The sequence below is a fragment of the Chrysemys picta genome, chromosome 2 (assembly GCF_011386835.1).
Source record: "Chrysemys picta bellii isolate R12L10 chromosome 2, ASM1138683v2, whole genome shotgun sequence".
In the NCBI taxonomy this organism is placed as follows: domain Eukaryota; kingdom Metazoa; phylum Chordata; order Testudines; family Emydidae; genus Chrysemys; species Chrysemys picta.
Genome location: NC_088792.1, coordinates 245,246,623 through 245,271,329, shown reverse-complemented (window position 1 = coordinate 245,271,329; position 24,707 = coordinate 245,246,623). Strand labels below are relative to the sequence as shown.

General features: G+C 44.8%; 1 protein-coding gene across 8 annotated transcripts in view; it reads left to right on the top strand.

Annotated features, from left to right (window-relative positions):
- NBN (nibrin) overlaps positions 1-24,707 on the top strand; it is a 63,361-nt gene that overhangs the window by 13,539 nt on the left and 25,115 nt on the right. For 6 of the 8 annotated variants that reach the window (XM_065585875.1, XM_065585873.1, XM_065585879.1 and 3 more), the window contains 3 exons: positions 6,218-6,321; positions 21,060-21,177; positions 23,950-24,140. In XM_065585875.1, the coding sequence (XP_065441947.1) occupies positions 6,218-6,321; positions 21,060-21,177; positions 23,950-24,140 (413 nt within the window). Of the gene's footprint in view, positions 1-1,118; positions 1,288-6,217; positions 6,322-21,059; positions 21,178-23,949; positions 24,141-24,707 lie in introns of all 8 variants that reach the window. The other 2 variants (XM_065585872.1, XM_065585871.1) reach the window with 1 other exon arrangement.

Below are 24,707 nucleotides of genomic sequence, written 5' to 3'. Positions count from 1 at the left end.
ATTGATTTCCCACTCACTGGTAGCATTTTGGAGTTGGAAAATCCACTGGGCTATTGTCAGACAAGTGTGCAGGACCATTAATTGTCTCCTAGAGATGCAGGACCGTGACTCTTAGCAACATGCGTGACATAGTGGATGGCTTTTCAGCAATGGAATTCCCAAACTGCAGTGGAGTGGTAGTATGAATATCCTTATTTTGGCACCAGCCCACCTTGCCCCAGAGTATTTCAATGGAAAGAGCTACTTTTCCATGGTTATGCAAGCGTTGGTGGATTACTGGGGATGCTTCACTAACATCAGTCTTGGCTGGTAAAGGAAGGGTATGATGCTTGTCTCCTTAAGAACACAGGACTGTTCAGAAAGCTGCAAGCAGGGACTTTCTTTCATGGCTGGCGGATTACCATTGGTGGTGGTGATGATGAGTAGTGATTCTCGGGGACTCAGCCTACTCCTTGCTCCCGTGGCCCATGAAGCAATGTACCAGCCACCTCAACAGCACCAAGACAAAGATTCAACTACATTTATAACTATTACACTGAATTTCTGTGTTTATTACACTATGAGTTCTGTCACACTATACAAGAACAAGTAAGTGGGTACTTTCAGTACCGCGAGACATTCTGCAGCATATATTGTGAATTAATAAAGATAAATTATTTCTTGGGGAATAGAATTTTGAGTAACAGAACCAGCGCATAGAAAAATCTCTGCAATTTAAAAACAAATACATTAAAAACTTAAGATCTGTTCCATTAATTTATTAACAAGGGGAAAGAACATTTATGTCCATTATAATTACACATACAGGAACTGTGGCTCTCACAGGTCAGTGTATGTGAAGCTGTGGTTTTACTTACGGTCCCCTGGTGTGTGGAGTGGTAGCGGTAGCCGCTGCTGCCGTATGGAATGTTGAGGTGAATATATGGAGTTGCTGTACTGGAGTTCTCCATGGACTGCAAAGGGAGGCGAGCCTGTGATTGTTGAATCTCTAGGCCCACAAGAGTCTGCAGCATCTGTATTTGCTGAAAGTGAAGCCCCATTGTATCCTGGTGCATCTCCCTCTGCTTTTCCTGATGGGCCTCCTGAGTCTGTCTCTTGTCTGCTCTTTCCTTCTCCAGTCTGAAATACTCACCTTCCAGCCTGGTGCAGCACTGCCTTGCAGGATCTCGCTGAACATGTTATCTGGAGTCCTCTTCTTTTTTCTCCTTGTCTGGCTCAGGCGTTTCGCAGATATGGAGGGGGAACTCCTCATGGCCATAACAGCAGCAGCTACAGATAAAAGCAGAGGTACCATTGTTAGTATAGTAACAATTAAAAGCAAAAGTTAAGGTACAGAACTCCCTTCCTTTGTTCTCCTAAAGTTTTACATAAAACATGCTTGTTGACACTTCAGCTTCAGAGAGCTTTTGTGCAGTACCGCTCACAGCACCAGCCAGGGTGAGGATGGCCTTCAAGGGATGAGGAAAATGAGGAAGGCGTTGCTCAGTTGCATGAAATAGAGTATAGGGCTATGGCACTGAATGCTGGCACCATTTCCCACAAGTGGTAATTTTTAACTGTTATCCTGAGGGTAACAAAGGCAGAGAGATCACAGCTGCTGCTGGCATCCTGAAGCTGCCCGGGGCTGTATGCTGCTAGGCTGTTAACTTTGGCAGGCATCATTGCAGCAATTGCTGACTGGCATGGGGAAGTGTCTTGCTGCAGAGGAAGAAATAAGGCTGTCATCACTAGAAACCTTGGGGAGAGGATTGCAGAGTACTGCCACAAAAGTTTCAACCAATTTTCTCAGGAGGATTCAAAGGACATCCCTGTGTACGTAAATAAACTGCTCCTCATCTAACTCTACTGGGGAATGAAAAGCAGATAACAATGCTTTCTCTTTGTTATACCATTACTTCTTCTAGTCTGAGTAAATTAATGAAAAATTGATAACTGTGTATCAGTGTAATGGGAAATACATTTATACACTTACCTGGGGTTCCTTCCCCTGCATCAGGTTTGTCCATGCTTGACTGCCAGGACTGATTCTGCAGTGGAGTCTCAAACAGGTCCTGGCTTGCGGCATAGCTGGATCCCCTGGTCAGATGACCCCTATCCTCATCCTTGCTGTTTGCACTGGGGCCTGTGGCTCAGGCTCCTCGGAAGTATCCATGGTGGTGGAGATTCCACCGAATATGGCAAGTAGTTCTTTGTCAAAGTGGCAGGTCTGTGACTTGGCATTGAATTGACCATTGGATCCCTGGCCATCTTATATACCTATCAGAGTTCCTTCACTTTGCAGCAGTGCTAGTGATTCTTGTTGTATCCCTTCTCCTGCATCCCCATGCAATCTACTCATAGATGTACACATTTCTGTGGCTGGCCCATAACTGTGCCTGCATAGCCTCGTCTCCCCACTGGCCCAGGAGATCCAATATCTCCTGTCTGCAACAGGCTAGAGCATGTAGCTGTCATGGTTGGTTGGGCAGCTGCATACAACAGAGAGCTGCTAGGTGTGCTTGAAAAGGCATTTAAAAAATTTGCCAGTTTTTAAATGAGGGAAGTGTTCCAGTTGTTGTACCCCTGCGCAATGGTGTTCACAATTCTGACCAGAGCAGTCGGTGCTGGGAATTGTGGGACAGCTGCTGGAGGACTGCTAGGGTTGACATAGGTAATTCAATGTCTACCCTCTCACTACGTCAACCTCAGAATATCAATCATTGCTCTCTGCCATTCGGGGAGGTGGTTTATTGGATCACGACAGGGTACGTGCATTGATGGGAGACAGATTTAAGTGTAGACACATGCACAGGTAGGTCAGTGCAAGTCAGCTTACATCAACCTAACTTTGTAGTGTAATTCTTTTTTTTTTTTTTTTTGAAACTCAAGAAGTCCTTGGCCTTGATAACCTGTGATTAGTCAGTTGCATAGGCTACTTATTAGTGCTGGCTAAACATTCCCCATATTGTTTTTCCAGTTTAAATTGTTCTAAATTTGCAAAGTTCTGAGTGAAACAATTGTTTTTAAATTTTGAATGACATATTTTATTTCAAATATTCAAATTTAAAATATTCATTTTTCCACCGCTTTTTGTCCTTCTAGCCAGTGAGCGGATGTAGCACTGATAGGAGGCAGAGTTGAGTAAACTGTTTGGTTTTTTTTTTTTTTTTTCTCTTGACAAGAGGATACAATTCTTCACTTGATCTATGTTAATAACTTCCTATTAGTTTCACCTCTACATCAAGAAGAGAATAAACAGTAGCTTAGTTTTCTTTTCTAAAAATAGCACATTCAACTTAGGCCAGGTATACACTACAGAGTTAAGTCAACTTACATCGACTGTCGTAAACCACTGTAATTACGTTGCTTGTGCAGGTTCACATAATGCTCCTTGTATCAATGGAGCACGTCCTCAGTTGGTGCTCTAGCACCAACAGAGAGAGCAGTGCACTGTGGGTAGCTATCCCATTGTGTAAATCACCACCTTCTCCTTCTAGGAATTCTGGGAATGGTTTGCAGTACAGTACGAGGGTGGACATAATACAGTTTTCTCCGTCCTATAATTCCAATGGCCTCCAACTACGTTTCACTCCATTTTTAAACTGCCCTTGTAAACTTTTCACCTGCCATCTCTGCCTGAAAGCATGGATCCTGCACTGCTCACCAGTCCTGTGATAAACATTACAAACACAATGTGGCTGATTCTTCAGTATGTCATGAGCTGGGAATTTGAACAGGAATCTGTGATGCCTGTCCTGCTGTGTGCCATGGAAAGAAACAATTCAAGATAGATGTTGGCATTCATGGAACAGCTGCAAGTGGTGGACTGTCGCTACTGGGCTTGGGAAACAAGCACCTAGTGGTGGGTTCAGATTATGAAGATGTGAAATTGACCAATTTGAAAACCATCTGGCCGTGAAATTGATCGAAGTGGATGTGAATTTGATATGGCCCCATTCATGAGCTTTATCATCGCTCCCAACTCTCTATTACCCGCTCCTGCCCGGTCTCCTTTCTGGTTATCGATTTCTAGTTTTTCATTTATTGTCTCTCTCCAAGCTGTGTTCTTGCTATCTGCCTGATCTGACTATTGCAGCACTTCACAAACATGTCCTCCTTTCTCCTCCTTGTTCGCCTCCTTATCTGACGGAGGTACTCTGCTGGTGTGTAGAAGCTGGCCCTCAAGAGCAGATCTGCAGAAGCAAAAGAAACAATACACAGAGTCATTATTGTGTGTACACTCAGGGTCTTGAATTATAAATGTTACATATACCTCTTTCTCACTTTCCCTTGGCAAGCACGCAGCACAGCCAAGCATTAAACATGGGGAGTTTGGCCTGGAGTGGGGGGTGCAAGATGGGACAAAGGGATCTGGGTGGTTTCAGAAGGGGATCAGTACAAGTGCCATGGGCAATATTATGAATAGTGACAACGTTTTCCACAAGCAAGGGTAATCAAAACTGAAATCACACTACTGAAGGTAACCGAAGATACAAGGGTGCATCTCCTGCATGCATGCGGCTTCAAACCAGGTCCGTATGCTGCTTGCCTGTGTGCTACTTTGCTTACTCCAGAAGTAATTGCAGATTGGTGCGGCAAAGTTTCCTATAATGGGGGAAAAAACAAAGTGGCTCTACCAAGGAACCATTGCAGAGTATCTGCAGGAAAAAAGTTTCCTAGAGATCTTTACGGAGTATTCCTGGGAGATCTCAGTGTGCATTAACCAACTTTTCTGCAGAGCCCCCACTGCGTACCGCACAAGGGAATGCGAAGCAGATGCAAACAGTATCTAGTGTTGTTAATTTCGATCTCTTCTCCCATGTGCACCATGTAACAAAATAAAGGACATCTCTACCTCATGTGACTGTGCACTATCAAAAAACAAAAAGTAATTACCACTTCAGGCATGCCACTGCTGGGACAGGCTACATTCTTCCAGAGTCAAAAAGAGGTATTGGCTCACCATGCCAACGGATGAGCCTGTTACCTGTCTAACCTCCTCATCTACTACTTTGTCCTTGGGATTGACTCCGCTGGCCACTGCCTCCATTCCCCCCAAAGTATCTATGGGGCTCTTAGAGATAGAGGAGGAGTTGCTGCCAAGGGTGGTGAGCAGCTCCTTCTAGAAATAGCATGTTTTCAGCACTGCAACCTTGCCTTTTCGGCTTCCCTTGCCTTCTGGTACGCCTGTCTCAGCTCCTTGATTTTAACATGGCACTGCTGTATGTCCCTTTTATGCCTCTTCTCATCCATGCCACGAGTACTCTGTTTGTAGGCGTCAAAGTTCCTACAGCTGGATGGGAGCTGTGACTGCACAGCCTTCTCGCCCAACAGATCCAGCAACTTTGGTATACTCCAGGTGGGAGCGCGTTTGCTGCGGAAAGCCATCATTGTCAGCTGGGAAGCTGCAATGTGAGCTGTCGGTGCTGAGCAAACAGGAAGTGGAATTTCAAATATTCTCAGAGCTTTAAATGCGGAGGGGTGTATGCCTGTGTACCTGACTGCAGGGCAGCGGAGTAGAAACTGCTTACCAGAGTGATCATGATGAGCATTGTGGGACACCTCCTGGAGGCCACTTAGGATTACGTAAGCAAGCACAGTGTCTACACTGACACTGTGGCTCTAACTTTGTTGCAAAAAGCTCTATGCTGCTTGTCGAGGTGGTTTTATTATATCGGCATAACAGGAGAGTTAAATCGGTGCGAGGAGCATTGTTGTGTTTACACCTCCACTGCTTTGTCACCGAAACCTGACTTTTGTCGACAAAACTGTAATGTAGACAAGGCCGTAGAAACGTCAAACTACTACATAGAAAAGAGATGTTAGCAATAGCAATCATTTTACCCGCCATTTGATATCTAAATATTCTATTTTGTAAATTTGCATGTAGGGCTCTTTTGTGGCGAAATAAGACTGTTTGTATAGCATCACTGATTTTCCTTTTTCTAATTTTTTTTTAAAGATTGCTCGCCAGTAGGTTAGTAATAAAAAGGATTATTCCGTTTAATGGCTTTTGTCAACATAATTCCAATGATAAAGAATAAGTGATGGGTGTAAGAACAAAACTATTTGGTTTTGTTTGTTTACGTTAGCCCGAGTAGAATTGTCATGCACTTATGTAACACACATTCCACATTTGAGACCTTACATAAATATTAGATTTCAATACTATTTTTTGGGTGACAGCATATTCTGCTTGAATTGTTAAGTATGGTAATGAATCTTTCCTTCTTTTCAGACTATATGTGCTTTGATTTGCAATCGACCAATTATAAAGCCAGAGTACTTTGTGGAATGTATCCGAGCCATTCAATCCAAGCAGCAGTTGCCAAAACTGGAAAGGTAAGTGGCATGTTTTCAGTATCACAAAGGTGCATTTAACAGGGCTTATGTTTAATTTAATATTTACATTACTTGAGTGCTAGATTAATCATCTTTTCACATTTTTAGCACCTATTTTTTTGAAGTTATACCATTATATTACATATAAATACTTATTTACTCCTAAAACGAGAAGCCCCGTAAGCTTGTCCTGTTTAGATGTAACTGACATGTCTTATTGCATGTATAATAGTCTGTATTTTTCAGCACCATAGGATATTCTGACATCTACTTGTCGTAACATATGCATTTATATGGCATATAACTACCCGATAAAAGAGCTAAACTAATTTATAACAACATTGTTCTGTGTAGAGGAGCAGACTCACCCCTGCAGCACCTCCTGCTGGTTACTTCTGGGAATTAGCTCTATCCAGCTGTCAGAACGCCCTCTGCAGGCTGGTGATCCGCCTGTCCTCTGGCCCCATGTCCCTCCTGGACCCCAGTGCCCTTGTATCTGGGGTGCTGCCCCCTGGCAGTACACCCCTCAGTACTAGGGTCTCCCCTCCCTGGGGAACCCCTACCCCACTATCCCTGCCTCACCTCAGGATAAGGCCACTGCCAGTCACCAACTAGCCCCCGCTCCCTGGGGCAGACTGTAGTATAGGCCACTCATCATCGGCAAGGTTGGGTTTGGACCTGCTGCCTTGGCCTAGCCTTGGGCTGCCCTCTGCAACCCCCAGTACCCCTTGGCCTTCCGCTAGGCCACCGCCTGAGGCTCTCCAGGCTGGAGCTCCCCAGCCCTACTCCACTCAGGTAACCTGTCTCTAGCTTGCTGCAACCAGGCCCTTCTCTCTCTGAAGGCAGAGAGAGACTGCTGAGCTCTTTGCTCCCGGCCTGATTGGGGCGTGGCCCAGCTGTGGCTACTTCCCCAATCAGCCCAGTAGCTTTTCCCTTTGCCCCAGCTCTCTGCCAGGGCTGTTTTAAACCCCTCAGGCAGGAGCGGGGTAACCACCCCGCTACATTCTACTTATGTCTTCCAGAGTATAGAGAGGTTTTTACCTTTTTTTCCTTAAAAGTCCTAATTCCAACTAATGTAAAGATGCTGTGATCAATTCAGTATTTTTTTGTAATTCACCTTCTTGCCCTGTACAAAGTGGAAAGAAGTAAAGTGTAGCACTGAAAAAAGTTTTGATTGCAATAATTTGAGTTGCAGACGACTGCTTAATTTGAAACATTTTACATTCTGGTAATTTTCTTGCCTCGATCCCTGAGGAGTTAAAAAACGTAATATATAAATGTGAGTTCTTGGTGTTCATTAGATGCTTAGAGATGCTACTAGGTCTACCTAGGCTTCATTTTCAGAGGTTGCCATAGAGATCTCTATGGTAATATAGTCAAAGCAGCATGTATACTCTTTTGGGAAAAGATACATTAAAAATCTAATTTTCTTGTTTTAAAATAATTATATAAAGCTTATCTCAATATGAAAACTTATTTTTCCACTATTTTTTCAATTTGTAAGACTAGCTTCATTTTAAGCTTTGGTCATCAACAGAAATAACCCAAACATGTTCAGCTGCCTTTAATATCAAATTTTTGTGCTTTTGTCTGAAGTTAAAATAAGATTAATATGCCATTAGATAACAAGGGCTAGGTCATGATCTTATGTGGAAGAATCACTTTTTATCTTGTGTAACCAGATGATGTGCCTGTGGAGTACCTCATTTTACAAGATAAGCAGGGTGCATACTGTGGCTCTATCACATGAATACACAATGCAAATGGCACTTAGTTCATGCCTGTGCATCTAAGATTGTCATTTGGTCTTGTATATTTCACGTTGTTAGAAATTTAAGAACAGACAGTGTCAGACTAGAAAAGACTAATTGTCCATTCTAGTATGCTCTCCTACCTCTGCCTTCGGCTAATATCAAATGCTTCAGACTAAAAGCATTATGCACTTCACAGCTTGTTTACACAGAAGTTATTCTGGAATAAGGTAGGGTATGAATTTAAAGTGCTGTAGTTATTCTAGAACAGTTCCATATATGGATGCTCTATAAACCTTTTCCTTGTTTAGAACAGGAGTACTTGTGGCACCTTAGAGACTAACAAATTTATTAGAGCATAAGCACGGCTGCTACTCTGAAACCTGGTTCCTTGTTTAGCTTGATCTTAAAGTAAATGTGCAATAATTCTGAATCATGAAGATGGATAGATCTTGTAATTTTATGCTAGGTAGTGTAACTATAGGTGCTGTTCTTCTATTACTAATTTTTAACTAAGATGTTTGCCTCATTAATGGTCTGTGACATTAAACATCATAAGTGGAAGGGATGTTAGTTACCTTTGATATGCTCTGAAATTAAAGACAATATAAAATAAAGTCAAAACAATACATGGAAGTGGTTAGGATTTATGATATAAGAAAAATAAGGCATGCTGAGTTCTAACATACTTATTGGAAGAAGATCCTTGAGAAGTCATCTTTAATTTTCTATAGTTAAGCCATCCTGTTTTTCCCTCGTATATTCTTTTAAATTTGTGAGTAATGGACCCAAGATGCCATCACTGGGAGGGCAGGGAGGGGTGGGGTTGGGGTTTTTGTATGGGGTTTTCTTTGGTTGTCTAAGATGAATGGAGACTGTTTTAGATGTTGAAGGGCTGCTGGAAAGCCAGGAAGAGAGATTTAATTTTTGTCTTAATACGTCTGAAGCTAGTCATTAATGTAATGTTTTAAAGAAAAATTGCTGTTAAATCAAACAAGTCTCAATGGAGTAATGGCCTCATTGAAGAAGCATTACAGTAAGCTTATGTGAACTTGCAGTTTGTATGTAAGAACTGTATGTGTTGAAAATTGCTAAGAATACTTTGTCAGAGTAATACAAGTATTTCTGGACCAGTAAACTTTTCAAAGTATTAGTTTTGGACTGGTGGCCAGAGAAGAATGTATTGCAGTAGTTACTGGCCATCCCTATCTTTTTAAAATTTAATGGCACATCAAGCCAAGTCATTATTCAGAATAATTAGTTCATTTCCTTTTAAGTTACAAAAGATTTAAAAACAAAGATACTTGATACCTGAGAATTTTTCCTTCTCACTCGTACAGCTGAATAACTATGAAAACTTAAGAGAGCTAAATTATGACCAAGATACTGTAGTACCCTGACCTAGGGCAGAACTTTTCTTCTTTTTAAAAACAGTGATGACAGACCTGCATGCTACAGAACTTCTAGGAGATCTGGTGGTGGTGTCCAAGATCACTAAGGGCATGGCTACACTTGCAGATGTAGAGCACTGTGAGTTAAACCAGCCCTCAGGAACCGCAGCAGGGAAAGCGCTGCAGTGTGTTCACACTGTCAGCTGCAAGCGCACTGGCGTGGTCACATTTGCGGCACTTGCAGTTGCGTTGGGAGCGGTGCATTATGGGCAGCTATCCCACAGAGCACCTCTTCCCATTCTGGCGCTGTGGCTTGTGGGAAGGGAATGTGGGGGTGTGGGGCATTATGGGTCCTGTCCCAAAGCCCCATGATTCATCGCTTCGCATCCCAGCAATCCCTGTGCTTCCGTCAACATTTGGCACCATCTTTCAACGTTTTTTTGTACTGCGCACTCTGTCTTCCCTTTCTGTCTGCAGGAATGGAGCCTGAACTGCTGAGGAATATGCTGATGGGTCACAAATGGCAGTTCAGTTACTCCTTAAGCTACAAACTGACAGTGAGGGGTCCGACGTTGATGTTGACTCACATTACGCTTGTGACACAAGATTGCTTGTGGCATACACGGACATGCTTACCACAGTGGAATGCCGCTTTTGGGCTTGGGAAACAAGCACTGAGTGGTGGGATCACGTCGTCATGCAAGTCTGGGATGACGAGCAGTGGCTGCAGAACTTTCGCATGAGAAAAACCACTTTCATGGGAGTGTGTGCTGAGCTCGCCCCCACCCTGCGGTGCAAGGACACAAGATTGAGAGCTGCCCTGACGATGGAGAAGCGCATGGATATTGCAGTCTGGAAGCTGGCAACTTCAGACAGCTACCGATAGGTCGCTAACCAGTTTGGAGTGGGAAAGTCGACTGTTGGAATCATGTTGATGCAAGTTTGCAGAGCCATTAATCGCATCCTGCTCAGAAGAGCCGTGACTCTGGGTAACGTGCATGACATTGTGGCTGGCTTTGCACAAATGGGTTTCCCTAACTGCGGAGGGGCAATAGATGGGATGCATGTTCCAATTCTGGCACCAGCCCACCTAGTCTCCGAGTACATAAATCGGAAGGGGTATTTCTCTATGGTTCTCCAGGCGCTTGTGGATCACCGGGGTGTTTCATTGACATTAACGCAGGCTGGTCCGGAAAGGTACATGACGCATGCATCTTTTGGAACACAGGCCTGTTTAGGAAGCTGCAAGCCGGGACTTTCTTCCCAGACCAGAAGATCACCATAGGGGAAGTCAAAATGCCCATTGTGATCCTTGGAGACCACGCTTACCCTTTAATGCCATGGCTCATGAAACCCTACACAGGGAGCCTTGACAGCAGCAAGGAGCGGTTCAACAACAGGCTGAGTCGGTGCAGAATAACTGTGTATGGGAAGCTGGACCTGGCCGATGACAACATCCCCACGGTTATATCCGCGTGCTGTACCCTCCATAACATTTGTGAAGGGAAGGGTGAAAGATTCAGTCAAGCATGGACCTCGGAGGTTCAACACCTGGAGGCTGAATTTGAACAGCCAGAGAGCAGGGCTATTGGAGGGGCCCAGCGCGGGGCTGCAAGGATTAGGGATCCCTTGAGGGAGCAATTTGAGACTGAAAGCCACCGGTGGTGCCCTGCACAGGACTGGAGTGCAGTGGTTCCAATGTTAGTAGGAATCTGTGTTTGCTACGTATGATACTCTGACTTGCAATGCTTGTTTCTTTCCTGGGCTAAGGTATCTTTTACTTAATGCAATAATAAAGAATGTTTTCAAAGCCAAAAAATTCGTTTATTGAAAAGAAACACAACTGCTTGGGAAACAGAAAGGGCAAGGGGGTGGGGAGGGGAATGGGAGAATCACAGATTTGCATATGTCCTGTTATCATACTGAGCCTTCCTGTCTGGAGTGCTGTGCAATGAGTGCTGCACTTCAAGCTGGCTAAAATGCATGGTGATGGGGGTTGAGTGCAGTGGGTATGGGTCATAGTTTGCAGGGTTGAGTGGCGAAGCTACAGGTGTTGGAGGCAGCTGGTGGTGATAAGAACCCGGATGTTGGGGAAAGTGGGTTGGAGGTGACATGGGGGCACAAGGGAAAGAGTTTTGGGACAAGGGCTGTGGGGTGGAGAGGGGAGCGGTGCGGAAGTGCTCTGCCTGCATTGCTACGAGCGCCTGAATTGAGTCCACTTGGCGCTCCATGATACTTAGCAGCCGCTCTGTGCTTTGGTGCCGGCGATGTGCATTCTGCTGGCGGACCCTCCTTTTATTCTTCTGTCACTCCTGTGCTTTTTGATTTTCATTAAAGGTCTGCTGCATTACTTCATGTAGCATGTCCTCTTTGCTTCTATGTGGTCGCTTCCTGATTCTGTGGAGTCTTTCGGCTGTTGATAACAAGGATACCTGGGATCTTAAGGTTGCATCTGTAAAGCCAAAATGCAACACTTAACAGATGCAGCATTGTTCACACCAGACAGAGCAATGATTCGGCCGTACTTAAGACAAGCACAGTCTACACAATAGCAGAAATTGCCTGTCCCAAAGCGAGCGCACATAACCCACAGGAGCCCCAAAATGGTGAGTAAGCACAGGATCAAGGGGGACTGATTGTTTCACGGCTGTACTGTCCTCTAGGATTCTGTGCCTTGGCGAGAGCCAACAGCTGCAGGGGGCCCCTGTACTGAACACTGTTCCCATATTTTCCACAGGAGTTCATCCTGGAAGATATCTCGTTGCTGAGGGTGACCTGGGAAGCAAGGGAGGGTCTTCTACTATAATGCGGCTTCCACCCTGGCCCATATGCAGCTTGCCTGTGTGCAGCAATGGTCCCCCTACCCGTCACGGCACAATGGCGCTGACATGTTAGCCTTACTGGGACAAGGAGCACAGTAGCTCTGCCAAGGAACCTGCGCAAGTGGACTGCCGAACTTCTGCATGAGATCTTTGAAGAGATCACTGAGGCTGATTACTGCGATGTGAGAGAGCACATCAATGCCCTATTCCGCATCTAGTCATGCATGCAGCCCTTACCCTCCTTGCCCCAAGAGCCTGCACTGAACAACTTCCTTCCCAAAATAAAAACCGCTTACCGGGCATCTCCTCTGGTGTTTTTTCTTCCCCAAGCACCGTCCGTGGCGACTGGCTACCTTCCTCCTGGCTGCATGCATCTAGAGATGCCAGGCTGTCTCCCACCTCCTCAGCACCCTCACTCCCACTTTCCTCCTTCTCCTGCCTTGTTGAACTGGGCTCTGAAGTGTCCATGGGGGTCTTCTGAGTGGAGGTTGGGTTGCCCCCAGGTATTGCATCCAGCTCTTTGTAGAAACAGCCCGTCGTGGGGGCAGCACCAGAGCAGCAGTTTGCCTCGCGGGCTGTCGTAGGCATTCTGCAGCTCCTTCACTTTAACTCTGCACTGCAGTGCGTCCCGGTCATGACCCCTTTCCATCGTGTCCCTTGATATCTGCCCGAAGGTATCGTAATTCCTATGGCTGGAGCGCAGCTGGGACTGGACAGCTTCCTCCCCCCAAATACTGATGAGGTCCAGCACCTCGCCATTGCTCCATACTGGGGATCGCTTGGCGCGTGGAGGCATGGAAAGATTCGCTGAGAGCACTCCACACCTTGCTGAGCAAACAGGAAGGGGATTTTCAAAATTCCCAGAGAATTTAAAGTGCGGGTCTGACGGCTGGTCACTTGAGGTGGATTACCAGGAGCGCTCTAGCCATGGAGTCCGGGCGCTCTACGTGCCTTGCCCGTGTGGATGCGTCATGAGTTAGGGCGCCCAGGGATGCTTTAATGCACTCTAACTCACAACTGTAGCCAAGCCCTTGGTTGTTACATGAGAGAAAGTCCATTGATAGTGTAAACTGTGATTAGTGTACATTAATGGTACTCCATTATCTAGCTGTAAAGCTACTGTTAATGTGTGTTGCCAGTGCATATGCTTCTGAAAATCAGAGTGCATAATGACCATTCTAACTACAGATGTGCTAAAAGGTGACAATATAATTGAACGTTAAGTGCTCCCTAAAATAGAATTTGACGGATATTTTCTCTTCCTAACATTTTTGTTAACTATTAAAGCCCCCCCAGTGGAACTGAACTTCACTAAACATGATTGACACTGCAGTGTATCTATCATTTAACTTTCAAAGAGATTCCTATGCATCAAGCAGGATGAGGCAGCTCATATAATAACCAGATCTATATTTAAAATAATTACAGTATCTCAGAATGGATGATCCTTAAGATGTAATTTTCAGGGAGCTATTATAAACTTACTTAGAAACTGCTTGTGTTAAATCTCCAAAAACTCCTTTTAATTTTCACAAATATCATATCTGCTTCCTTCCTACACCTCAAAAAAAGGCAGAGGAGGGGGATTTGGCTGTATATTTTAACTAATGTTCTTAGGCAGTGCCAGAGGCCCTGTGGGAGAAACACTTTTCCACTGATCATTAGGCTAGGAAAAATCATAATGTTCCAGAAGCCTGAGTCTATCAGCACCCTGGAGTCATTCCCTCCTTCTCCCCTCCCCACTCCCCTTCCCCCAAAGACACGGATTTGGTGTTGAGGCTAAACTCTACCCTGACACAGTGCAAGGGCTGAGTCTGCCCCAGAAACACCTTTGAGCCCTGCTCCGTACCAGGTGTGGGCAGGAAGGCTCAGCCTGGCACGATGCAAATGTGGAGGGGCTTAGTGTGGAGGGACCCAGGTGGGAGTGAGAGGGTTCTGTGCGGGGCAATCTGGGTGTGGGTGGCTCAGTCAGGGGTCTGGGTGTGTGGGGATCTGGATGCAGGGGCAGTGGGACTCAGAAGGGGGGTCCAGGTGAAGCTGGTTGGGGCTCAGCAGGGGAGGTGGGGGGGGGGGTTGGGTGCTGGGGGAGTGGGACATGCTGGATTGGGTGGTCCAGGTGCAGCTGGTTCAGGCTCTGTGGTGTGGGTTCCAGGTGAAGGGGGCTCATCGGGGTAGTCCAGATGCAGTGGGATGGGGCTTGTTGGGGGTTCGAGTGTGGGAAGCTCAGCGAGGAGTGGTGTGGGTTCAGGGGTGGGGTGTGATGGGTTCCCCCATGGTGCCACCTGGAACTGGGGTACTACTGAGCCCTCTGACCCCCAGCCTGGGCTCCCTCTCACACTGTGCTGCTGTGACAAGCTTGCACATTCATCAGCATTCACACAGGTAGGGACACACCCAGTCACAAGCAAGCTCTCTAACCACCAGCCTCCCAGCCTAGGACCTCCCAGAGCAGTACTGGCCTTCCCTCGTCATATCTGGCCAAGATATAGGTTTAACACCCGATCCGCCTCTCCCTCAATGTGAAGAGGACCGTGCACACTTGTGGTAACCAAGCTGAGATTTTCCCCAGACACCTTAGTCAAACGCACTCTGGTTTGGATTAGAACATAAAATGAGTTTATTAACTACAAAAGGATAGATTTTTTTAAGTGATTATAAGTGATAGCAAACAGATCAAAGCAGATTACCTAGTAAATAAACAAAACTGCAAACTGAGCTTAACATATTAGATAGGTAGGATATGAATTAGCAAATTCGCATCCTGAGTGATAAACAGGCTGGCAGACTCTTAAGGCACAAGTTGCCTTGGCTTTGCAGCTTGGGTTTCCCAGGTTGTCATACACAGGTTAGAAATCCCTTTAGCCTGGGACCATCACTTCCCCCTCAGGTGTTTCCAGGTGTGTTATTGTAGGGAGAGTTAGGTACCATCATGATGTCATTTCCCCCTTTTATATCTTCTTCTCACTTGCTGGAAAGCTCTTTTGCTGTGACGTGGGTCAAACCGTTCCCATTGTGTGGTGCTATCTCTGAGAGAATGAGGAGTCCTTGTGGCACCTTAGAGACTAAAAAATTTATTTGGGCATAAGCTTTCGTGGGCTAGAACCCACTTAATCAGTTTGTTAGTCTCTAAGGTGCCACAAGGACTCCTCATTGGTTTTGCTGATACAGCCCAACACGGCTACCACCCTGAAACCTATCTCTGAGAGGTTTCTATTCTACACAGTTCCTGGGGTAATCCTTGTGTGCAGTGTGGATTTCCTCAATAAGACATTAACATTGTTTGGCCTTTTTACTGTTGTACCTGAAAGGCTACTTGTGGGTGTTTTCAACCTCACAACATGTTTCAGTAACACATATGTAGACAAACTTCATAACTTCACATATGATGATAGCACATACAATCCAATGAGATATTACTGTGTAGCAGATCAAAACTTTTAGAATGATACCTAATAAGGTATACTTTGTATAAAACATATCCTAATTACATGACAGTGGTGAATATTGGAATGCCAGGGTGTCACATGGGGGTCCAGATGCATGGGGAGTCGGTGGGGGAGCAACTCCCATACAGTGACCTCTTCCCCTGTGGCTGAGGAGTGATGGGGGCAGGAAGTATGGGGTGTGTGCGGAGCTTTCTGCATGCAGGGGAGGTTTTTGGGAGTGGATCTGACCTGACCTTGGCTGCTCCTTTCAGGGGAAGAGCAAGTCCCAATTTCCCCAACCAAGCTGGGATTAGCCGCTGAGCCCGATAGAAGGTAGGGGCCACCAGCCGGGGCATAGCCCCCCCCCCGGCCCCCCAGCAGTGATTTAGCTCTTTGCCAGGAGCTCTGAGCGCCAAAAACAACATCCCTGCAGTGCTGGGGAGGGGCATGTGACTGCCCTTGCAGCTTCCCTTTGCTTCTCTGTCAGACAGTTATTTTTCTGTAGGGAAGCAAAGAAATCTGTGGGGAACCTGGATTCTGCATGCGTGCAGTGGTGCAGAATTCCCCCAGGAGTAATTCAGGCTAAAAGGGAAGGGGAAAACCCCAAAACTGACTTGTAATTAAAAATCCCAGTTCATTAGTCAACTCATGTGTCTTACCTGAAGATGAAAATTTGCCACCCACCTCACTTTCTTTGTAAATTCCAGCTAATGGCAGGAAAACAGGATAGTACCCCCACCAAGTCCATTACTCTACTAAATTCTGTCTCTGTTCAGTTAGTTGTGTTCTGTGCTACACTTGGCTAATATGTTCTGCAAACCTACTACTCCTGATTCATATCAATTCTAAACTCTCTCTTCTAATATGGGGCTCTCAAGAAATGACATTTGAGTAGAATATAAACCCAAATCTACTTCACCATGCTGTGCACATGCATATGTGGAATAACTTATTGATTATTCTGTGCTTTGTTCTGTCATTCTCTGATATGAGGCCTTGATGCTGCAAATATCTATGTTTTGGTGCTTATACTGGAAGCACGTGAGTAGTCATACTGAAGACAATAGGACAACTTGTGCTTAAAGTTGAGCACAAGCTAAAATGTTTTCAGGATTTGGGCCTAAATTGTAGATTTTGGGGGCAGTAGTCGTGTCTGTCTGTACTAGTATTCCGGTGGACTCTGTAAAATAAATATGTTGAATCCGGTTTATCCATTAAGCCACTGGAAAACTGTTTTTCTGCTCTACATGTTAATGTGAGAAACATCTTTTATCACCAGCCAGAACAGGGGAAATGGGTAGTTCTTCAAGAAGTGTCCCTGTCGGTGCTCCGCTTTAGGTGAATCTGCACCCCTGTGCTTGTAATCTGAGATTTTCAGTAGCAGTGCCTGGTTGCATCACAGACATGCTCTCCCGTCTCGTGCCAACTCTGGCAGTTACATAGTGTTTTGGGACCCCCTTGCCTCCCTCCTCCCCCCAGTTCCTTCTCTACCACCCTCTGCTTGAGATGGAGCATTTGGCAGCACCTCTGAGATTTATCTTTAGCCTATCTTAACTTTTGAATACTAATTAGTTAATTAGTAGTTAGTTTACTACCCTACCTCTTCCCTGTTTATTCTTAACATTTCTCGTAACTTAGGAATTTAAGTTTCAGTTATTAGGAAATCCCTTAGTATAAGTACCTGTTCTTATTAGTTACCCTCCTTCACGGGAGAAACACTATTCTAAGGGGCATTCCCAGCTCCCTGGGTTTTAAACGTTGCCAGTCCTCAATCCTGGTGTCTGACGGGTACTCACATTGTGTCTGCTGTCTTGGCGGTACACACATAGCACAAAAGTGCTCCCACTGCCACAATCTCAAGGCTCATGCCAGGAAAGCAAAACAAAGAGAAGGTTATTCACTCTGTGTAGTAACTGAGGTTCTTTGAGATTGGTGTCCACATGGGTGCTCCACTGCGCCCCTGCCCTTATAAGCAGAGATTACCTGCATACAGATAGCGTAATCATAACTGGCAAATCATAACCTTTTCGTAGACATCTTATTTGACCTCCTTTGTACATGATTTAGTGCAACTATAGGACCTTGGTTGCAACAATGATCTATATGGTCACAATTCATGTCAATAACGTCACACCAACAAAAGTCAACATCTGTGCAGAGATTGGAGTTCATTGGGGCCTACCTCGATTCTCTGGAATCTATAGCATGTCTGCCCCGGCACAGATTTACCACTAGTCAACCTAATACTATAATGCAAGCCATCACATAGACATTGGCCAGGACCTGCCTCTGACTATGAGGCCGTATGTCAGCAATCACATTTGTTGTCAAGCACGCCAGACTGCACATGTGATGCCTGCCAGGCTGGCTCAGGACAGTATATATTCCACACACAAACAAGCTTCTTACAATGCCAAGCAAATTAAAAAAACTGTCTACACTGGTGGCCTCAATCACACAATATCTGTACAGGAGTTCCCTTCGCATGCCCCCACCCCTCCCTCAATGATACTTACAACAGATGCCTCTCTGCTAGGTTGGGGGGCACATGAACAAAGGGTGTTGGTCCCCATTGGAAGCAACATTACACATAAATCCACTTGAGCTGCGAGTAGTGTGCAATGCATGCTCACGCTTCCTACGCATAATCAGAGACAATTCCATAAAGGTGCTGATGGACAACGTCGCTTGTATGTTTTATACAAAATGCCAAGGAAGGGCATGGTCGTACTTCCTATGCACAGAAGCGATGCAATGTATTGAGGCATCTGCCACAACATCAACATCTCAGCCTCCTACCTACCAGAATGCCAAAACACCATAGCAGATGCATTGAGCAGAACCTTTTCACAAGACCATGAGAGGGAAATGAACATCAGGGTACTGCTGAACTTATTCAGATGCTGGGGGTTCCCAACTATAGACCACTTTGCAACAAAACACCATGAGCCCATACTTCTGCTCCAGAGCAGGACTGGGACCCGTTCTCTTGTTGATGCCTGTCTCCACAAATGGGATACACATCTACTGTATGCTTTTCCCCCGATCCTTCTCCTAGCCAGGATCATACACATGGTAAGGACTGACAACTCCAAAGTCATCTTAATGGCTTCCATATAGTCCAGACAAATATGGTTTCCTTACCTCCTGAAGATCACTTTGTACCCACCATGCACTCCACTTCTACCTCATCTCCTGTCTCAGGATGCGGGCAAGTTTACCACCCGAACCTAGCAAGACTCCACCTGAAGACATGGCTACTCCATGGTTCCAAGACCGTGAAATGACCTATTCAGAGGAGGTAAGGGACTTCCTTTTAAACAGCAGAAGGTCTACTACACAATATACCTACCTTCACAAATGGAAAAGATTTCATACATGGTGCCAGAACAGTCAAACAATGGCAACTACCTTTCCTCTACCTCTGGTATTGGATTATGTACTAGAACTTAAGAAATCAGGTCTTTGGTTGAGTTGGGTGAGAGTATACCTTGCGGCACTCACAGGATTCCGCCACCAAGAGGACGACTTCTCGATCTTCGCCCACCCTACCACCAAAGGTTTTCTCAGTGGTCTCTGCCACTTCTACCCTGAAGTACGAGCCCCCCACTCCATCATGGGAACTCAGTCTGGTGCTGCGATGCCTTATGGGGCCCCCTTTTGAACCCTGGTGACGGGCTCACTTCTCCACCTTTCCATGCCTTCCTAGTCATTATAAATTAATGACACATTATCACATCCGCCCAAAGAGTGGGAGAACTGGGACCCTCATGGCACATCCCCCATACTCAATATTTTTCACAAATTTACCATATGACCCACACCCCAAGTTTCTACCTAAAATAGTTTAGTCATTCCATTTGAATCAACCCATCCATATCCCATCATTCTTCCCAAAACCTCATGGGAACAAGAAGCAATGCTTCATACCCTGGGCATCCAAAGGATGCTAGCATTTTACATTGAAAGGACAAAGTCTTTTAGAAAATCACCAAAGTTATCCCTTTCCATCATGGAACGATCTAAGGGAGACTCCATATCCAAAGGCTGTCAAAATGGATCTCCGGCTGCACTGGCTTTTGCTATCGCCATCAACAAATACAAACTCCGCTGCAGACCCACAAACACTCCACCAGAGCTTTCTCTACATTGATAGCCTTCCTCAACAATGTGCCCATTGTGGACATCTGCAGAGTAGCAACTTGGGCCTCTGCCCATACATTCACACAACACTATGTCGTATAGCTGGACTCGACATCAGATGCTATACTGGGCCTTGCAGTTTTATCATCCGCCCAGATTGCAACCCCGAAGCCCCTCCCTTCCAGAGAGGGGCACTGCTCTACAGTCACCTAAAGTGGAGCAACCCCCATGGACACTCTTTGAAAAAGAGAAGGTTACTCATGCTGTGCAGTAACTGAGGTTCTTCGAGATGGTTGTCCCTGTGGGTGCTCCACTACCCACCCCTCTACTTTAGAGTTTTTATGCTAGAAACTGTGATAGAGAAGTGGGGGTTGGTCGCACAATGCTATGTAACTGCCAGAGGTGGCACGAGATGGGGACAGCACATGTGTGACCCAACCAGGCGCTGCTACTAAAAATCTTTGATTACAAGGGAAAGGGCGCAGATTCACCTAAAGTGGAGCACCCATGTGGACACCCATCTCAAAGAACCTCAGTTACTACACAGGGTGAATAACCTTCTCTTTGTTTCGCTTGATGAAAAAGTGTGTGTGTGTGTCTGTCTGTGTATGCACATATTGCTGTTTAAAGATATGTAGCACAGTCAGAGTTAGTACATGTTTTTCATCTCTTCTAATACATGTACCTTATCCCTGTTTAGAAGGACCACTTGTAGTAGTGAGTAGGTTGTGCAGGGATGCTTGAGACATGGGCTTCTGCTGAGATTGTCAATAAGGTATCTGTCATGGTGATAGTTTTTATGATGTGGTTATCACTTCAGTAGAACTGGCACTTAGACCACCAAGTCATTACTGATGGTAATGACTCTAGGTCACAGTTGACCTGTGCCAGATTTAGGTAAGGATTATCAAAGGAGCCTGAGAGAGAGAGAGATGCCCAACTCCATTGAATTTGAAAATCTCTGCCTCAAATCACTGATCCAGAAATGAGAGGCTCCATATACTGTTATAAATCCCTTGAAAGATCCAGTCCCTCCTTTCCCCATTTTATAAGTAGTTATAACAGCAGTAAAGAATTACAATATATTTTGACGTCCTGCCTTCAAAGATTTCTTTTGAAATAAACAAAGTAGAAATAAATTGCAGTAAAAGCTGCATAAAACATATTAATCTGAATTTTATAACTTTGTTTCCCCCCTCATTGTAGTTTTTATCCTCCAGTTGATGAGCCTGCTATTGGCCCTGAAAAATTGGATCTGTCTATGCGTCATGAAAGAAAAATTATCTTCAGAGGCAAAACCTTTCTGTTCCTAAGTGCTAAACAGGTAACTGGTCTCTGGGTTGCAAAGATGTAAAGACAGTATTGATCAAAGTATTTAAAAGATACTTTGAAACAGAAAACGTATTAAATTAGTTTTGTTTGTAAAAATGCACCAATTAGAATTCAAATGTAACATCTTGTATGTTGATAGTGTATTGAAACTGCACTCATTCAGAAGATATGTAATAGGGAGTGAAACTTTTGTGGGGGCCTGCCACAGATGTTCAAGCATCCGTGGAACTTGATCTTGATTCGGAGACGTTGTCTTAACCCATCAACAGAAATTGGACCTCAGCCCTTCAATCTGTATCTTTTACTCACTTTTGTTTAAAACATTGAGTCATCTCCCTTCACCTACGGAAATTATCCACGAATGTCTGATTCCAATTGGTATGCTCTGAAAGTCCACAATCCTCTGAGTATAGAAAAACAATTGTGCTTGTGCAGTTTTATATCAAGCTTATCGGCTGTGGAGTATCCTAAAACTATATCAACTTTGCCCATATGATCTACTGGACAGTCTCTGTTTAAAGAGAGGGCTCTCTGCTTGCAGAAGCCTGGATAAAAAGCTGCGTTTTTTAACAGTTTTAGTTGAATACACACACAGCTGAAATCTGTACGTGAAGAGTAGGGTTAACCTATTCCATTTAGGTTGGTCACTAAAAATGCCTTCGGTTGGGTGCAAAAAACTAATTCTTTGGTCTTGGATTGCAAAACTGGGCGAGAGAGTTTAAAGAGTATCTTAATTGCGCCTAGATGTTGCCTACCTGTGCTATTGTATATGTGTGCCTCTTACTTTTTTAAACAAATGAGAAATATAAATGTTCATGGGACTTTACAGACATAAGACCCTGCCTCTTCCCTCAGGATCTTAGAGTCAGAGGCCCAAGTCCTGCAAAGGAATCTGCAAGTGCAGATCATTACCCCATGTGGATTCCCACTGAAATAACTGAATTCTGCACAGGAAAGAAAAGTCTGCATTTTCAGAACTTTTTACAGGATCAGAGCCCAGTTTGAGACAAGGTCTAATGAGAGAAATACTGACATGATGGCAACTGGCGGGGAGGTGGGCAGGAATCAGAAAACTTGCAATGGTCTCTTTTGATATTGTCTCTCTGATGCCAAACATGCTTAATAGAGATTTGAATAATCACTTGCACTGGTAGTATAAGCTCGTGTATGTAAGCACGTTGCTCCTGGGGGAATTCTGCGCCACTGCGCAATGCAGAATTTTGCAGAAATTAACATGCACGCAGAATTTCTTTCCCCCCACTGAAATGGGCTGCAGTGTTGCTGGCCACCATTAGGGGCTGCTGGACCCAGCAGAGCCCAGCTTGCACACAGACGACACTGCCGGGGGGAGGGAGCTAGAGGGTTCCTGGCAACTGCAGTTCCCAGCATACCCTAAGGGAAGGAGACAGCAGTGTGCAGGAAACTCCATGCAAGCCTGGGACCAAGCATCAGGCTGTTTTTTCCCTCTGGATCCCTGGGATGGGAGGGCCACAGCTGGGCTCGGGGTCGGGGGGGGGGAGGAGGGCGCTGTCTGGGCTCTGGGGTGGGGAGGGTGTTTGGGTGTATTGATTGGAGGGGGCACCATGGCTGCGCTCTGGGGGGAAGGGGTTGTGGGTGTCTGGGCTCCCGGCTGGGCTCAGGGGGACGGGGAGCAGGTAGGGGGTGGGAGGGGCAGAGAAATAGGAACTATGTTGTCATAGGGGTTTCTTTAACTCTCTACTCCTGGGGGAATTTTTGTGTGTGTCTGTATTGTTACAGACATACTTGCTGACAGGTATTTTGAAATAAATTACCAAAATAATAGAAACTGGTGTGATTATGTAGTGTTATTTCAACAAATAAAATTTACAGAATTTTGCAGAATTTTAAAATGTGTGCAGAATTTTTATTTATTTGCTACAGAATACCCCCAGGAGTAGCACATGTGCATTTTACTTAGAGCTGGCTGAAACTCAGGATTTCCAATTTGCGAGAAATTGCAAATTTTGAAATTTGGTTTTGTTCTCTCACTAACAAGCTCCAGAAGAAAATTCATTTTGGGAACGCTGTCACATGGTATTTCTGAAACATGGCATGTTCCCTGGGACGTGGCAGCTGCTGACTGAAACGAACATTCTTGACAGTTGCAACACTGCTGTTGGGTTTTATTCACTAGCAGTGGTGAAACTGACAGGAGTGTCCATTTCAGTCAGTAGCTGCCAGGTCTCCCAGAGTATGTCTACAGGGGGATAAAAAACTTGGCAGCTGACCTGGGTCAGCTGACTTGGGCTTGGATTCCGGGGCTAAAAAATCGCTGTGTAGATGTTGGCAGCCCAAACCCAAATGTCTACGCATCAATTTTTAGCCCCATGAGCCTGAGTCAGATGACCTGGGCAGCTTCAGCTGTGCCATGGGTCTCTTATCCCTGTGTAGATGTACCCTCGGGGTCTGCAGCTCCAGGGCAGACTGGCCATGCCCACTGCCTCAGGACTGGGAACCCCGGTGCTTCAGAGTTCCCAGGCCAGCTGGCTCCCAGGGCTGATTGTTTGTCAAACTGAACCATTTTCTCAAGACAATGTGGGTTTGATGATCAGGCATTTTCCAACAAAATTCTTCATCAGAAAATTTCTAACGGGGTTTAGATTTCCTCAAATTAATATAGTTCTGATTCTAGAATGGGTTCTGATATTATTCAATATTATTGTTGCTTCAGTAAAAAGAATACTAATGGATCTGACTAAATTTAATCTGTTCATTAAATTGCATTTTCTTTCTTGATTTTTAGCATAAGAAACTGAGTCCAGCAATTATTCTTGGAGGGGGAGAAGCAAAACTGTTGCCAGAGAGAATAAAAGAAACTTCTTTACTGTTAGCTCCTGAAGTTTGTGTCATTGATGCAGGATTAACTAACTCGCAGGTCCCAATGTCTGACTCAGTGAGAAATTGGATTGATTCCATTATCACCGTGTTACAAAGGTGAAATAGATTCTTTTACTTTAATAGAAATTTCAGAAAATTTTAGCAGTAATTTGGATTAGTTCTTTGTGTACGGATTAAAGATGGGATTTTTTTGGAGAGGGTGTCTATATTGCTCAAGAGTCTTAGAATAATTTAATGAAATATTGACTAAAATTTTGGGGGGAGGGAAGGATTGTGTCGTCTTAGAGAATTTTGTCTAAGAACATCCAAATGAATCACAATTAATTGGACTTTGTTCGGTTAAAGTGTCAGTTTACTTTTTCCCTTGACCAACTGTTTGCTGTCTACAATATAAAAAGGAAAGTCAAGTCCTTTCTTGTTCTATCATTTAAATAAATAAAAAAAAAAGCTATGAATAAAAGGATTGTGAAAAATAGGAGAGAAAATCTATTGGTTAAATAGACACAAGTGCATTTCTCAACAGATGAATAGGAACTACTTTCAAAATAAACTCTTACGGAATACAAATAAGATCACAGGAGCAGGGTCTGTCCTATGTTTTTATAAAAAGAACAGGAGTACTTGTGGCACCTTAGAGACTAACAAATTTATTAGAGCATAAGC